The sequence below is a fragment of the Argentina anserina genome, chromosome 1, assembly GCF_933775445.1.
Source record: "Argentina anserina chromosome 1, drPotAnse1.1, whole genome shotgun sequence".
Lineage (NCBI taxonomy): Eukaryota > Viridiplantae > Streptophyta > Magnoliopsida > Rosales > Rosaceae > Argentina > Argentina anserina.
In genome coordinates, this window is record NC_065872.1 from 22,887,327 (window position 1) to 22,902,550 (window position 15,224).

Consider the following 15,224-nt stretch of genomic DNA (forward strand, 5'->3'; position numbering starts at 1 on the left):
CAATGGTATGACACAAGATTTATTTTAGACCATGAATCCAATGGATTACCTAATATGCTTGAGTTCATTTCAGGTTGCCCTTGCACGCGAGTTTTTTTTTCATTCAGCAAGATTTTATATACAATAATTTAAAAACATTGAAAATCCAACCTGCAAGTTTGGTACCAGATCCTTATACTTTGAATCCCCAACATGTTCTACCTTTCAACCTTTTGCAGAATCTGAAAACAAATTGAAAATCATATTAGCTCAAGCAACAAAATGTTTTGTTAATATATCCCAACCCGAAGGTAGATTGGGTTAGCCAACTTTCATTTCAGAAATAGTTTGAAAATTATATGTCTAATAACAAAGAGTCTTCGACCTCATATAATGGGTAGTATGTCTAATAACAAACAGTGATATATATAATAACAAACAGTCCACAATATATATATATATATATTGATCATTTCATGGTAAATCCTAACCCTAATGCTCGGATTGATTATGGTCATTTTCTTTCTCCCACCGAATTCAGTGGTCAATGAAAAAACTCAATCAAACCCCAACTCATAGTGAAATACAAAACACAGAGAAAAGAAAGAAGAAAGTAGAGACGAAGAGCACTGACATACCTGACATCATCCAAAACCAAAACCAAAAGAAATCCAAGATCAAAATCTCCAGGTACGACGGAATCTTCTATTGATCAACATCTCCATTATCGAATGGGTTTCCTCTTCTCCACAAGGTAATAGCTGCAAACAACACAACTCAAATCCTTAATAAAAAAACAAAACGATGTAACCGAACCCAAATCCTAATCCGAAATCGAAAAACAAAATGATATTCGATCACATCAGATTCTTGAAACATAATAACGTAACAGAACCAAAATCCCAGTTCCAAAACATGAGATTTATGGAGCATCAATGAAACCCAAGATTGAACAAACCCAAAAAAGGGAAATTCAATCGTCTAAATTTTCTTTAATATACTAACGAAATCCAATTCGAATCCAAAACCCACCCCTAACATAGTTTTCTTTTCTCTATCTGTCTTTGTTTGTTCTGGGTTGTGTTCTACCTAAATACGAAACCCATTTTAAAAACACTACCAGCAGTCAAAATTTTGATGCTTTGTTGATAAGTTTGATAAGCCCAATTGAACATAGACAAAAAGCTCGAACTGAAGATACTTCCTCAATCGCATTTTCTGGATGATGTCAGCTTTAAAAGCTTTTTGAGGAAGAACTTCGGTAGTTTGAAGAATGATTGGCGTCGATGAGAATTGAGAGCTCCCCCTTTCGGAAAACACCCAAACCCGACCTAGACCACACCAAACAACACCCCACCCGACCCAATGGCGTTTTTGCAAATACCCGAACTTCAACCTCCACCGACCGTTAACAGTTGGGAAATTTTGTTGTTTGGTCTGCCTATTTTTTTTGGTCAAGGTTTGGTCTGCATATTTGATCGGGTTTGGGCCGTGCCAATCACCCGAAGAGAACAAGGAGACTTAAATAGAGGGTCTGTTTGGTTGGTGAGCGAGGAGGAGGGAGAGCAACTGTAAAAGCAAAATAAGAGAGAACCAGTCGTTAATGTTGGGACCCCTCAAAATGAATGAATGGGCTGACCCACATAGTTAGAGCTCACAGCAAACCCTTATGCCTCCCCAACCATTTCATTTCTTGCTTTCTCTCCTCTGGGTCTGCTGGGTCTGCCCTGGTCGTGCTAAGAAACATTAGGGTTCCCATGGATGGAAAGCTGCAATTGGTTTTGCTTCTGCTTTTCTGCGGTTCGTGTGTTTCAGATAAGGTACAGTTCATATGTTTCATTTTCCTCCAAGTCAGATTTGGGGATCTTGTTACTGAAGCCACACTGTTCTACTGGTGTTTGTTTAGGTTCACACTGATTCAGTGGATTCTGGAACTGAAGCAAGTAAAGGTCTGACTAACTCTCTAATTCATATTTTTAGTTTCAGAGTTTGTTTTATTTCGACTTGCATTTTCAGGCAAGACTTCTAAACAAAAATGATTTTTTTAGGCCGAAGACCTGTGATTTGATTTCATAAGATGATGAAACATACCATCAGTGTTGTTGTTTCCTCAAACATCTGCAAACAATGGAATCAAGAGAAATCGAGTTTTAATGAACGTATCTAGAACAGTTGCCAAGTCATAGTGTATATTTTTAATTAAAGTTGTGAAATTATTGTAATGTAGGCATGTTTCGTCAATATTTGCACTAGTTTACACCCATTTTGATACGCCGCTGATAATTTCAAGTTGTGTCAAACATTTTGTGTCAAGCTACTAATTGTTATTCTCTCTCAACAGAACCATGCCCCAAGGGTTGGATTCTTGGCCCTGGTAAGCGGAAATGCTTCGCTTATATTAGAAACCCCAAATCGTGGAATGAGTCAGAGACCCATTGTGAAAATTCTAGTGGACAATTAGCAGCACCAGCTACATCTCAAGAACTGACCTTTGCTCAGAACCTATGTGTTGAAACCATCACTGGCTGTTGGATTGGAGGCAGAGGTGTCAATACCACCACTGGTCTTGGTTGGAGTTGGTCTGATAACAGTTCATACTGGAACATGTCTCTCTTTCCTGGAAAACCCCTTCAATCCGTATGCAGTAATTTGTCTTGTCACAGCAATACTTCTGTCGATGTTTGTGTTTTGGTGGCTAATGGATCTAAATCACTCTTGGTTGAGACTTGCCACACGTCTCATGCATTTATATGCATGGCTGATTTAGGTAAAAGCCACAGCCAAATTATGTTATGCTTTCATCTTACAATTCCTAGTAAGCTAATTATAATTTTGGTCCTTTTTTGTTTTTTGTTTTTTTCAGGGAACAGATGTTATCACATGCATTGCCACAGAGAATATCTTATCATCCTTGGAGTTGTTAGTGGGCTGATCCTTTTCACGACATTAGCTGTAGTGATTTGGCTTCTTGCATACAAGCGTAGTAAGAAGCGCCGACGTTCTCGCAAACTATCTAATCCAGCAGCTACTGCATTAGTCCCTCCATCATGGAAAGTGTTCATGAAAGAAGAACTTCGGTCTATTACCAAGAATTTCAGTGAAGGAAACCGTCTTTTGGGAGATGCCAAGACAGGAGGTACATATGGTGGGCTTCTACCTGATGGTTCAAGGGTAGCGGTGAAGAGATTAAAGAAGTCTAGTTTTCAAAGGAAGAAGGAATTTTATACTGAAATTGGAAGGCTTGCAAAGCTTCATCATCCAAATTTGGTGTCAGTTAAAGGCTGCTGTTATGATCACGGTGACCGTTATATAGTTTATGAGTTTATAGTTAATGGTCCCTTAGATAGATGGCTACACCACATACCACGGGGTGGTCGAAGCTTAGATTGGGTGATGCGGATGAAAATTGCGACGACTCTTGCTCAAGGAATTGCGTAAGTTCCATTTTACTTTTTCTCTTTTCTAACGTTGACATTAAATATCGGAATGCATTCATCCAGTGTCATCTTTTATTGGTTTAATGGCTTTAGATCGAACGTTTAAGGCATTCTTATGATTAGTTAATTCTGCCAAGGTGGTCTTGTCATTGTTCACATGAACGCTGGAATCCCTACTATAAATTACACCATTTTCTAGCATACGACTGCTAATTTGCTACAGTTGTCTGGAAATTGTATTTAGTTTCTGATTTGTCATCCATCATACTCTGACATCATTGACATGTAGTATCTTCTTGCTTCATGAGCAATCTCTTTTGTTCTTTTTCTAGAATATATTTGAGATGAGAGTGTTTTACTTATCTCCTTTTATATTAAAGAATTTCAGTTTCATGAAATATATTTTCATCATCACGTGACCATCATTTCAATGTACAAGGATGCTATGCACTAGAGTGCATACTTTCTATATTCTTTAGGCTGTTCTGTTGTCAGTAGGTATATCTAGCATCCTCCATTGGTAAATATGCAAAAGGGAGCTTAAACTTAGTGTTCTTACAGAGCAAAAACTTTTTTTCTGTTGGCCTGAATTGGGTAAAAAAACATATATTGTTGTTGAAGTTTTTACAATAGAGGCATTATGCAAGCAAAACAATCGATATATTGAGAAACATGCCAAATTTGGAAAATTTATGAGTGAACTGGTACTGCAGTTTCTCTTGTTTTACACTATTATTAAGATTGTAGCAAAGGTTTGATCATTACTGCTTGTCCTTAAAGGTTATTCTGTTGTAAATCTTATGAAGCTTCAGCCTATGAGACTGTCTGGCTGGGATAATAAGATGCAGGCTGATTTTTGTTTAACTGTTGTTCCCACGTATTTTGTTTTACAACAGGTTCCTACATGATAAGGTTAAGCCCCACGTTGTGCATCGTGATATCCGTGCTAGTAATGTGCTTCTTGATGAAGATTTTGGAGCCCATCTGATGGGGGTTGGTCTTTCAAAGTTTGTACCATATGAAGTGATGCATGAGAGGACAGTAATGGCTGGTGGCACATATGGGTACCTGGCTCCAGAGTTTTTGTACAGAAATGAGCTTACTACGAAAAGTGATGTTTATAGTTTTGGAGTGCTGCTGCTTGAAATTGTAAGCGGACGTAGGCCTGTGCCTGCACAGGCTGTTGATTCGGTCGGTTGGCAGAGTATTTTTGAGTGGGCGACGCCTCTTGTGCAAGCTCACCGGTACCCAGATCTCCTGGATCCACACATAAGTTATTTTTCATCAGATATTCCAGAGGCCAGTGTGATTCAGAAGGTGGTCGACCTTGTCTATGCCTGTACACAGCATGTGCCATCAATGCGCCCCAGAATGTCTCATGTTGTTCATCAACTTCAACAGATAGCCCAGACTCCCATACTTAAGTAGTTTTAACTTGAGAATTTATTGCTTTGCGCAAGAAATCAGAATTTGGGGTTTTGATTCCCAGTTAGTCTTCAGCACTAACTAGCTAGCTATTTAGATGCAATAGATGCAAACAGTCAGTTATCTAGTAATTAATATGAATCACCTTATTTGGCCCGCGTGTTTTTGGAGGTTTTTTTCTTCTTCTTTACAGTATAATTATGAGGGGTACTATTTGCACCTCCAAAATGACTAAATGCACCTCTATTTCTTATTACACCTAAAATATAGCTGTGTACCTCTAATACTTATTAGTACACCTCTTCAGCTTGAGCAGAAATTAGTGTTGCAAGTTTCGAAACAAAAGGAACTTTGATGAATTATTATGGTTAATTTAAATCGTGGCATTGTTTTTTTTTTTAAATGTATATCGTGGCATTTATATACATCAATTTTTTAAGTTTCGTATTGAACTTGACAAAGACTTTAGGTCAAATTATAAAATTGTACCATTTTTCATCATAAATTAAAAGAAAAATACTACTTATTTCTCAATTATAAAAAAGTCATCTCATCTAATTAAAAATACTCAATGAACTTTAAACAATTTTAGAAAATAGTAACTTTTTAAATATATAATTATATAATATAATTTGCTCTTTTGTTTTGTTTTTCCCTACACCGGCTACACGCAACCTCGGTTTCGTTCCGCTTAAAGCCCAGAATCGATAAAAGGGACCGTTGTGTTCTTGACCAAAAAAAACAAACAAGCAATTTTCTTTTTCTTTTTCTTTTTTGGTCTGAAGTGATCTCAAATTTTGCTTTCAGATTAAGTTATCCCAAGTCTTCTAGAGACTCGATTCGCCGAAGCTCCGGTAAGAGTTGTTCCTTCTTTTCTTTTAATTCCCCAAAACCTTGTTCATATGCAATTAGAGCTGATTCGATGATGTAAAACTTTATGTAGTAATTTTGATGGAAATCTGAATGCTTAGAACACACAGTGCTTCTTGCTCATGGAGTGATTTGATTGAACGATGCAGGTGTGCGAAAGGAGGAGGCGATGACGTCGAAGACTCTGAGGAGAAGGCTTCATCATGCAGATGTTGATGGAAAAAGGCACGAGCATCTGGAGGAGGCGTCAGGTTTGGATGATCTTAATGAGCCTCTACTCGGAAACCCTGATATTTGGCCGTTTGCGTGTTGATAAATTTGTTCTGCTTGTGTTATAGGAATCCGCACTTGCCGAGATCTGGAATGATGAGCAGAGATTGCAGCAACTCCACTGGGCTTTACTGTTTTCTCAGTTGATTGCGCAGTGGGCTCGGTGGTTAGGTATACACATTTCTTTTATCATCAAGATAGGCATATCATACAACATGAGACATTGATATGATAGAAATCTCCACTGTTCCTTCTTGTGACCCAGTGATACAATCTGCTCACAAAGCGCCGACTTAATAATGAGACCAGTTAAATAAGAAGAAATAATGATGGCTAATAAGATTCTTTTTACTACACCAGTCAGATTTATCTGTTATTTACTTAGTGTTGAACTATTTATTAAATGAAACAAGGAACCAGACTTGGTCTTTAGCTACCTAAAAGGAAGTTCACCGTTGTAAAAACTAATAAGAAGCTTCTTATGCCGTTTTACACTGGTTTTCATTTAACCTTTTTTTTTAATTGAGTCTCTGCAGCAAATATTGTCCTGGGATCTGGATCACTTATTGGACGGCTTTTGACCTCAGCTACAAAAAATGGACCAAAAAGTAGGCTGCTTGCACCAACCCGTACTCCCTTGCAAGTATGTCGGCGATCTAATTTTTAAATTGCTCGAAGCTTATAATTTCTTTAGATGAATCAGAGAGAAAGAAGATATGTGTGTGTTAGGCTCCCTGTATGATGTACTTGAAAACATTATTATTCTTGCGTAATTGACTTGTGCGTATTGCAAATTATGAATATCTAGGAAGTAAGACTCAAAAATCTACAACAAAGGCTTCAAGTTCCTTTCGATGGTTCTCGTGTGGAGCATCAAGTAGGTTTTCTTTTCAATTTCCATCCTTTATGTTACATTATTGCGTTGAAAAATAAAGACTTAGGTCTAAGCTGGTTATGTTTTCCAATCCTCGTACTGTTATATTCTCAATATAATTTTCAGATATCATAAAAAAGTGCGAAAGAATATTTATTAACATTCTGACAGTGTTGATAATTGATATTTTTATCTGTGTGTGTGTCTGTGTGGACATCTAGATGCCATTGACATTCACTGTTGTGAAAGATAAAACTAGATGTTTTAAGTCAAGTAAGATTTGGCTGTCTCTGCTATTATTATTTCTCATATACTTTTTTCTACCCTTTAATTTTATGTATAATGCAAGGAAGTGTGTTCTTGCTTCATATTCTGTGTGTCGTGGCAGTACCACAGTTATTCTCGTGCATTTGTTTGCTCATTCACCAGGTATAGATGCAGTTGCCAACAGAAAAGGTTTCTTAAGTTGAAGACAGTGGGGATTTACTAAGATGTCTTCAATCTGTAGCCAGTAATCCATTATAAAATAGATACCCTGTATTAAATAGTAAAAATGTAAATCAGTGAGTCATTGCAAGATGCAGAGGACCTAAGAATGGAGTGAGAAGTAGTGCACTATTCCGTCAGAAAAGATATACCTTTTATTGGGAAGACTAGGAGTCGTTAACCCTTTCATGTCTACGAGTCTAAATCTTAATAGATAATAGGTAAGTAAATCAATGAACATAGTGAGATGTAGAAGGGAACTGAAATTCGCACTCTCACTTTTACCATTCGCACTCCTCCTTTCCTTTTTGAGTAGATTCTTATACAAAGAGACAGAGTTCAAGTCACTAAAGACAAAACGCTTAACTCACTAAAATAGAAAATATGAAGTGTGAATTGTAAAATTTGGAGTGCAAATTTCAGTTCTCTATAAGAATCTATTTTAATCATGAGATATGTATCTTGTCTTCACACTCCAAGGGTCTTATGTTACTAATTGAGGTCTAATGAATTAATGAGTCGTCTGTTCGTGTACGATTCCAAAGTGTTTAAATTTGTCTACCCATTCTAAGCAAAGACAGATTGGAAATGAACAAAATTCTAAGGAACATTTGGTGCCTTGTTTTTTTTCTCCTAGCCTATCTCTATTTTCTGCTCCGTTCGCTCTCTATTGCTTTATTTTTTCTAAAACTCTATTGCTACAGATCTTTTCTTTATACAATTCCTTCTGTAGCACTGACACTTTCTGCACGGTCCTGATACTTGTCAGCTGACTCACTTTTTGACACCTCATATGACATGATTGTCGACATATGGACTGTCTAACACATTCTGTGCTAACTTTACTTTTTACAACACAAATCAGGGTTTAGTTTTAAAATTTGTAAGGCTATAATCACGATTTAAAAACTCTACCTTCAAGATATCAAACCCAGACAGCTGGACCAGTAAAAGAGATACTAGGGTTTTGGTATGCTAAGTTAGTATTAATATTCAATTTGTTGCTGGTATGCAAGTCACCCCATGTCCCAACTGGACCAAACTATTTTTTTTCTTTAAAAATGATTTATAGATTATATTTTCATGTTGAAAACATGTCATGACCTGAATTTTTCCGCAATATAGCATATCACTGTCTTGTCGGTATAAAGTAGTAATCTTTTCTCTGCTGAGGTATACATCAAGACCAATTAATCATCAACCCCTTTGGCCATGAAAGAGTAATTCTCATACCATATGTTTTATTATATTTACGAAGCTTTGAAATAATCCACCTTGCACTAAGATCTCGGCATAATGAGACAAGCGCATGGTATACTTTTTGCATATTAATTTCATTAAATTGGATTTTAAAAAAATAAATGAATGTTCCCAAATCTCGTAATCAAATTTTTATGTAAAACTGTTCCCAGTAAAATAAATTTCGTATTCAAACGTGGTTGGTGGTTTCATTGAGTGCAACCTGTTTTGGGTCATTTTGGTTGAAAGGTATGGAAGATTATTGGAAGCAGCAGGTCGTGTCATAAGAGGGTAGCGTTGTGAGACTGTCTGCATGTTGGGGTTTAAATTCAGTTGCCCTTAGTGATCTGTTTGAGTTTACTTTATGATGAAAGTGACTTGTCTAAGTTGCTTTATCCTTAATCTTGGAGCTGTTCCTTTCTCTCATAGGTTAAGCAGCTGATGCTGTTTTTTTTATCCTTTGTTTTAATTGTCTGGAATATTTACTCTTATATTTAATTCCACTTTTTAAGATAGTATGTGGGTTGCAGGATGCACTAAAACAATTATGGAGGTTGGCTTATCCAGATAGGGAGCTCCCGCCTCTTAAATCTGAGCTTTGGAAAGAGATGGGTTGGCAAGGAGCAGACCCTTCGACAGATTTTAGGTACGTCAATGACAAACAATGGAAGTAACATTGACTGATTTGCATATATTCGTTACTTCTTGTTTGGATTTCTACTGTGAATCAATTGATAATAAGAAATACCAACCTTATTTGTAGAGGTGGAGGGTTTATATCACTGGAGAACCTTATCTTTTTTGCCGAACAATATCCGGTTTGTTCTCCTTTAAACTTGATGTCTTTGTCTATGAAAGGCGATTTATAAGTTTAATGAAGCTTGCAACCTAAGTTTCAATGTTTGTAATTGGACCATGGTTTTTTTTCTTTTCAAACGAGATTTATCCTCATCTTAAATGCATTATGTTTGATGACCCTTTCATTAGTCTTGTGAGGTACTAATCTGCAAGCACGTGTCCTAGACTCCTAGTCCAAAATTGGTCTTATGACTTGCATGTGACATTTATTTACTGCATATAAAAAAACTTGAGCTTTTTTGTGTTTATGAGTTGACCCAGGTTCCAGTTTAGTGGGTAGTGAAGTGGAGATTCTGTCATATAAAATCTGTAGATGATACCATATCTTTTCTCTATGATGAGCAAAATTGTTTGAGCATGTTTTGTAAAATTTTGTTGGTCCTTACCTAAAGGGTCAGTTTGCAGAGTCGCGCCACAACATTAAGTTAAAGGGATTATGTATTTTCTTTGTTCGCTGAGATTGGCTGGGTTGTTGGGTTTAAATTTATTAACAAGATTGTCTTTTAAATTACCAAAGCTAACCCTCTGCCTTCTCAGTTTCTGTTTTGGTGACAAGTCTTAACAATATTTTTACTTTTCTTCTTAGTTTTGTGCTACAAAAATTTCTGGGTTGAGTATTCTATATAACTCTTCACTTGGTAATTATTATTATTTATATATATATATGTATGTATTATATATATATATATGATATAATATCAGTGTATTATTTTAACTGGGAGGCTGGAATTGGAACTCCGTTTTTTATAAACTACAGTCCCGTCCATCAGTATTTTCTCCTAGGACATGTGCTTAGAGGGAGGGTATAGTTTATTACAAAATTTTGTTTTGATATGAGGCCATCTTTGAATCATTTTATGTTAAGCTGTTATATTATTTTTCCCTCTTTCAGATTCCAACATTGGCCCAAATGGTACTAAGTCTGATGAGTAAAATTAGAAACTGTCGAGGAGGGGTAGGCGGATTCTGTAATTAGAAGGATACTGTACCTAGACAATAGGAAAATGTGAAGATAGATGCGAGAAGTCTGGTGTGTGTGTGTGTGTGTGTGTGTGTGTTGAGGAGGTATGGTGACTTGGAATAAGCCACAACATATGATATAGTTGTGAAGATTTACTTTGGAATAGGGTGCCTGTATAGGATGCTATCATTGCTATGAGAACAAACATTGATTGCCTAAAAAGGAGTTCAACTGGAATGATAATATCAGGGACTTATTCCTAATCCATGTACTGGAAAATAGGAAAAACTATTTATTTTTTATTTTTTTATAAAATACTGTAATTGTTGAGTGATTTGGTGCAAGTCTGTGTTCTAAAGGGCCTCCTTCGATTTCCACTCTTCCAAAAAAATTCTACATGCCTCACTTTGTGTCCATCTGTTGTTTTTATTCATAGAGTTTTTTTCACCAACAGTCCCTCAACTCTGGTGTACCTACCAATGTGATACCTCAACTCTTAATCGTACCAATGTGATACCCAGACTCTAGTATTGCTATCATTGAAGTACTTCCATCAGTTTTTTTCAACTTCTCCGTCATCTTGGTGACGTGGCAAGTACGTGAGGCCTACAAAGAGGGTTAAAAGACAAAATTAACCCCATCTGAGAGGAGCAATGTTTTTCCCGCCCTTTACCTTGAGAAAGACACCCAACAATTCCAATTTTAGCGCCAATTTTCTCTCTACTCCTTAATTTGTGTCTCTTATCTAAACTAAATAACTACCGCCAACTAGTCGACCACAATCTGATAAAACCTAGATCAATCTCATTTTCTATTTGTACCCTAGCACTTGTTAAACTAACAGAATAAATATAGAAATTTATATAGAACATCTCATTTCCACAATCTCATAAGAATATAGAAACGCATAACTTAACGAAATTCAAATACATGTTTAAGTACCATTAGTTGCCACCTTTTATGTTGATCTGCCATGATTTTTGCTTGTAAGAACTAATGGTACTTAAAAATGTATTTGAATTTCGTTAAGTTATGCGTTTCTATATTCTTATGAGATTGTGGAAATGAGATGTTCCATATAAATTTCTATATTTATTCTGTTAGTTTAAAAAGTGCTAGGGTAAAAATAGAAAATGAGATTGATCTAGGTTTTATCAGATTGTGGTCGACTGGTTGGCGGTAGTTCTTTAGTTTAGATAAGAGACATAAATTAAGGAGTAGAGAGGGAAAATTTGCACCAAAATTGGAATTGTTGGGTGTCTTTCTCAAGGTAAAGGGCGGGAAAAACATTGCTCCTCTCAGATGGGGTTAATTTTGTCTTTTAACTCTTTTTGTGGGCCTCAAGTACTTGCCACGTCACCAAGATGACGGAGAAGTTGAAAAAAATTGACGGAAGTACTTCAATGATAGCAATACTAAAGTCTGGGTATCACATTGGTACGATTAAGAGTTGAGGTATCATATTGGTAGGTACACCAGAGTTGAGGTATCATATTGGTAGGTACACCAGAGTTGAGGTAACATATCACATGTTGGCTTACTGACTAAATTTTTTGACAAATTATAAATATACAGTGCCATTGATTGGTGCTGGTCTGCAATCTATAACTTGAATACTTGGGGCCTCTTTCTAATTGCGCAGAGTGCTTGCTAAGCTTCCAAAAGAATTCTATTATGGTTGCTCTGTGTCAGCTGTTGTTTTAATCATATCTTCAAGTCAACCTACCTGTTGTTTTGGGTGTTTGCCATTTAGGCAGATATTGTTCTATGTTTGTTGCATCGCCACCAATATAATCTGGGAGTCCCACACTATATTCATGGCTAATGCCAATGACAAAGACAGATGCTTTTGGTGGTGCATTTTCTATTTTACTAATATTAATATTATTTAATGTTTATTATACTATATATTATTTTAATACTTTAAAAATCCAAAATATATTCCGTATGTTTTTTTTAAATCCAAGTATCATGTACCGTATCATGCACCCCGTATCCATACATGCATCATGAGAATGCACACATGCACTTTCTTGGAAAAAGGCTTGAAAGACTATAGTGGCAGTCTGATATCCAATTAAATATTTGGTTTAGATTGTGTTACCCTCAAGCCATGAAGGGTTACTAATATCCGAAATTTATCATTCTACAGGAATTATTCCATAGATTGTTGCACAAGCAAGATGGTAGCCGAGCTGAGTGGGAATATCCTTTTGCTGTAGCTGGCATTAATGTTTCATTTGTCCTTGCACAAATGTTGGATCTTCAATCAGGTAATATATAAATGCTTATCTGAAGGTTGTAAATGTTTCAGATAAGATAAGTGTGTCTAAGGAAATTTTTTACATCGTAGCAGGCTAACTTTCTCAGTTGAACTTACTATTTACAGATTATCTTCTGTTAGATTACTTATCTTAAAGGCACTTTACATTGTAGTGTCAGAGTTTTATACCTATATGTAAAATTTACAGTGTCCATTATGTAAAAAAATTTAGTTTTTTTTTTCTTTTTTTGTTCTTTTTGCAATTTGAGCTGTTATGTTTTTCATCCAAGGATCTGTTTGGTGGTGATATGGTTGATGTTCTGTGATTTTGATGATGTTTCTAAGAGTGGACAAATATTATAGAAATTTTAATGCTTTATTTTGACCTTGTATTTAGACTTTAAAGCTAAAAGTAGTTCAGAAAGTAAAACACCAAATTAGAACTGAAGATCTCTATCTCTCTTGTCCTGGAAGCACAGGCGAGGACCTTGTTAAGGTTCCTGCGATAATGGTCGCCTCTCACTCAGTTCTTCTGTTTTGTGTTTTCCTATGCTTGATGTTGGGGTCCCTGTTGCACATTGGGACTTGGCCCTGTCAACCTTTTGCTGTGTTTCATGGTTCCTTCCTCCTGTTTGGGGCTATCGGCCAACTGAAGCTCTCTCTCTCTCTCTCTCTCTCTCTCTCTGTGCAAGTTATTGTTCAGTTGTTTGTTCAACTCTTAGCTTTGATAAGGTGGCTTTGGCAGGGGAGGTTTGCATCTCAGAGCAGGATCGCTGGCTTGCTATATTTTAGTGAAATCTGATGTTTAGCAAGTTTGCTATGTTCCATTGTATTCTGATGTGTGGAAAGTTGTTGCTTCAATTCTTAATTTTAATTAGGTGGCTTTGTCTTTTTTAAGACTATATATCAATCAGTTTAGGGTGTATTAGCTAAGTGAATTCCAGACATGGGTATGCTCCTTCACAGGTCGTATTAGTTTAGTTGCTGTATGGTGCTGATTGTTCTCCTCGATTGTGGTTTCCACTTCTTTCATCTCCAGTCAAAGTTGATGGGATGAGGGTCTCCCTTTGAAGGTGGCAGTCTAAATATCAGTGATACGATTTCGGTTGTGTGAACACCAGCAGCACGATTGGCAAACTGAGTGGCCTCGTCGGTGTTTTGCTGGTTTCCCCATTTAGTCTTTTCTCAGTGCGCATAGTCTTCCTTTTGTTGCTGACTTTCTTCCTAGTGTTAATCCTGGCAAGGCTGGACTCCTGCTGTTATACCTATATCTTGTTGTGTTGCTACTTTTGGCAATTGTGATGGTTCATTCTTTTCTCATTTTTGCTAAAACGTTATTACTCGGATAACCTGCCCCCTAGTTTTATTACTGCCATAGTGCCATACCATAGGAAGTTATTAATGTGGTGTCTCCTTTTTGGCATGGCTTGGAGTAGGGTTTGGTATACTTGCCCTTTTTCTATGTGAACTCCAGCCCTGGCATCATGATTTTATGGGCAGTTCTAGTGTCAGTCCTTCCGTTCTTGTTGTGTCATTATGGCACCTGAATAAACATTTTGGTGTTATGATTTGGAAAAAGAATTATATTAATCAACTTCATTTTATTTTCATAGGCATGTTTCATTTATGTTTTGCTGATATTGAAGTATCTATGAAAAATATTTTGTTTTGTTAACTTTATGGTGATAAAAGTTTCAAAGATTACTATTTTCTTCGGTTATAAGGATGCATAATATTAAATTCGTTGCATTTATCTTGCAGCAAAGCCAACTTCAATGGCAGGAATCCGATTCGTACAACTACTCGAAGAAGATGAAATGGCATTTGACAACCTGTTTTGTGTAACTTTCCAAATGATGGATGCTCAGTGGCTTGCAAAGCGTGCTTCGTATATGGAATTCAATGTAATCAATACACTTCCTTTTTCTTTTCTTTTTTGTGTTCAATCCCAATCTTAGTTACCCTTAAGTTTTGATTTCATATGTCATGTTATTTTCAGGATGTAATGAAGTCTACTAGAACTCAGCTAGAGCGTGAGCTTGCCCTCGAAGATGTATCCAGCGTTAAAGATCTACCGGCATACAATCTATTGGCAAAATGATCTATTCAAGTCTCTTATAACATTGCTGTCCATATGTAATATTGTACAAGAAATCTGGTTGAGAAATATAACTAGTGGTGAATTAAGAATACTTATTTTAACCTGTATATGGTAGCCTCTGAACATGTGCAGTGTCTCTCCATTAAATTCCTTTTTTTCCTTCTTTTTTCTTGTTAACACACTGTAGTTGGGTTTTACATTAGATATGTCTAGGTAAACGTATACTCCCCTCAAAAACATGTGTTTTCATAAAGCAAACGCTCTAGCAGAGCAGAAAGAGTATGACCATAAGTGTTCCAGAATGCTCAAGGCACTTCGATATGCTTGGCAATCATGATAGGAATGGTTCAAAGATACGTAACTGGATAATATCAGATTTAGATAGATTTTTTCTATTTGATGGCAAATTGATAGGAGCACAAAGTGTGACGTTCTTAATGTATGTATATCATATTCTTATG

General features: G+C 36.4%; 2 protein-coding genes across 4 annotated transcripts; both read left to right on the forward strand.

Moving 5' to 3' along the window:
- Positions 1 to 1,675: 1,675 nt before the first annotated feature.
- On the forward strand, positions 1,676 to 4,991 carry LOC126788490 (C-type lectin receptor-like tyrosine-protein kinase At1g52310). The gene is made up of 5 exons (XM_050514487.1): positions 1,676 to 1,799; positions 1,886 to 1,928; positions 2,321 to 2,746; positions 2,843 to 3,413; positions 4,313 to 4,991. The coding sequence occupies exons 1-5, from the start codon at positions 1,737 to 1,739 to the stop codon at positions 4,842 to 4,844; spliced, it is 1,635 nt and encodes a 544-aa protein (XP_050370444.1). The 5' UTR covers positions 1,676 to 1,736; the 3' UTR covers positions 4,845 to 4,991.
- A 586-nt stretch (positions 4,992 to 5,577) lies between these two features.
- LOC126788782 (uncharacterized) lies at positions 5,578 to 15,105 on the forward strand. 3 transcript variants are annotated; one of them, XM_050514796.1, is made up of 10 exons: positions 5,578 to 5,695; positions 5,861 to 5,962; positions 6,050 to 6,152; positions 6,518 to 6,624; positions 6,790 to 6,858; positions 9,111 to 9,226; positions 9,344 to 9,398; positions 12,552 to 12,672; positions 14,424 to 14,566; positions 14,662 to 15,083. In XM_050514796.1, exons 2-10 carry the CDS (start codon positions 5,915 to 5,917, stop codon positions 14,761 to 14,763), a joined length of 864 nt encoding a protein of 287 aa, XP_050370753.1. In that variant the 5' UTR covers positions 5,578 to 5,695; positions 5,861 to 5,914; the 3' UTR covers positions 14,764 to 15,083. The 3 variants fall into 3 exon arrangements, with proteins under 3 accessions (XP_050370753.1, XP_050370757.1, XP_050370764.1); XM_050514800.1 differs by having other exon boundaries at positions 6,068 to 6,152; positions 14,662 to 15,082; XM_050514807.1 differs by having other exon boundaries at positions 5,605 to 5,695; positions 5,861 to 6,015; positions 14,662 to 15,105.
- The last annotated feature ends 119 nt before the right edge of the window (positions 15,106 to 15,224 follow it).

Bases quoted from the DNA above. Each gene is read 5' to 3' on its own strand.
- LOC126788490 (XM_050514487.1), top strand. From the start codon at position 1,737: ATGGATGGAAAGCTGCAATTGGTTTTGCTTCTGCTTTTCTGCGGTTCG. The intron at 1,800-1,885 runs GTACAGTTCATA...GTGTTTGTTTAG, and splicing joins GTTCGTGTGTTTCAGATAAG to GTTCACACTGATTCAGTGGA. The intron at 1,929-2,320 runs GTCTGACTAACT...CTCTCTCAACAG, and splicing joins TGGAACTGAAGCAAGTAAAG to AACCATGCCCCAAGGGTTGG.
- LOC126788782 (XM_050514807.1), top strand. From the start codon at position 5,881: ATGACGTCGAAGACTCTGAGGAGAAGGCTTCATCATGCAGATGTTGAT. The intron at 6,625-6,789 runs GTATGTCGGCGA...ATGAATATCTAG, and splicing joins CAACCCGTACTCCCTTGCAA to GAAGTAAGACTCAAAAATCT. The intron at 9,399-12,551 runs GTTTGTTCTCCT...ATCATTCTACAG, and splicing joins TTTTTGCCGAACAATATCCG to GAATTATTCCATAGATTGTT.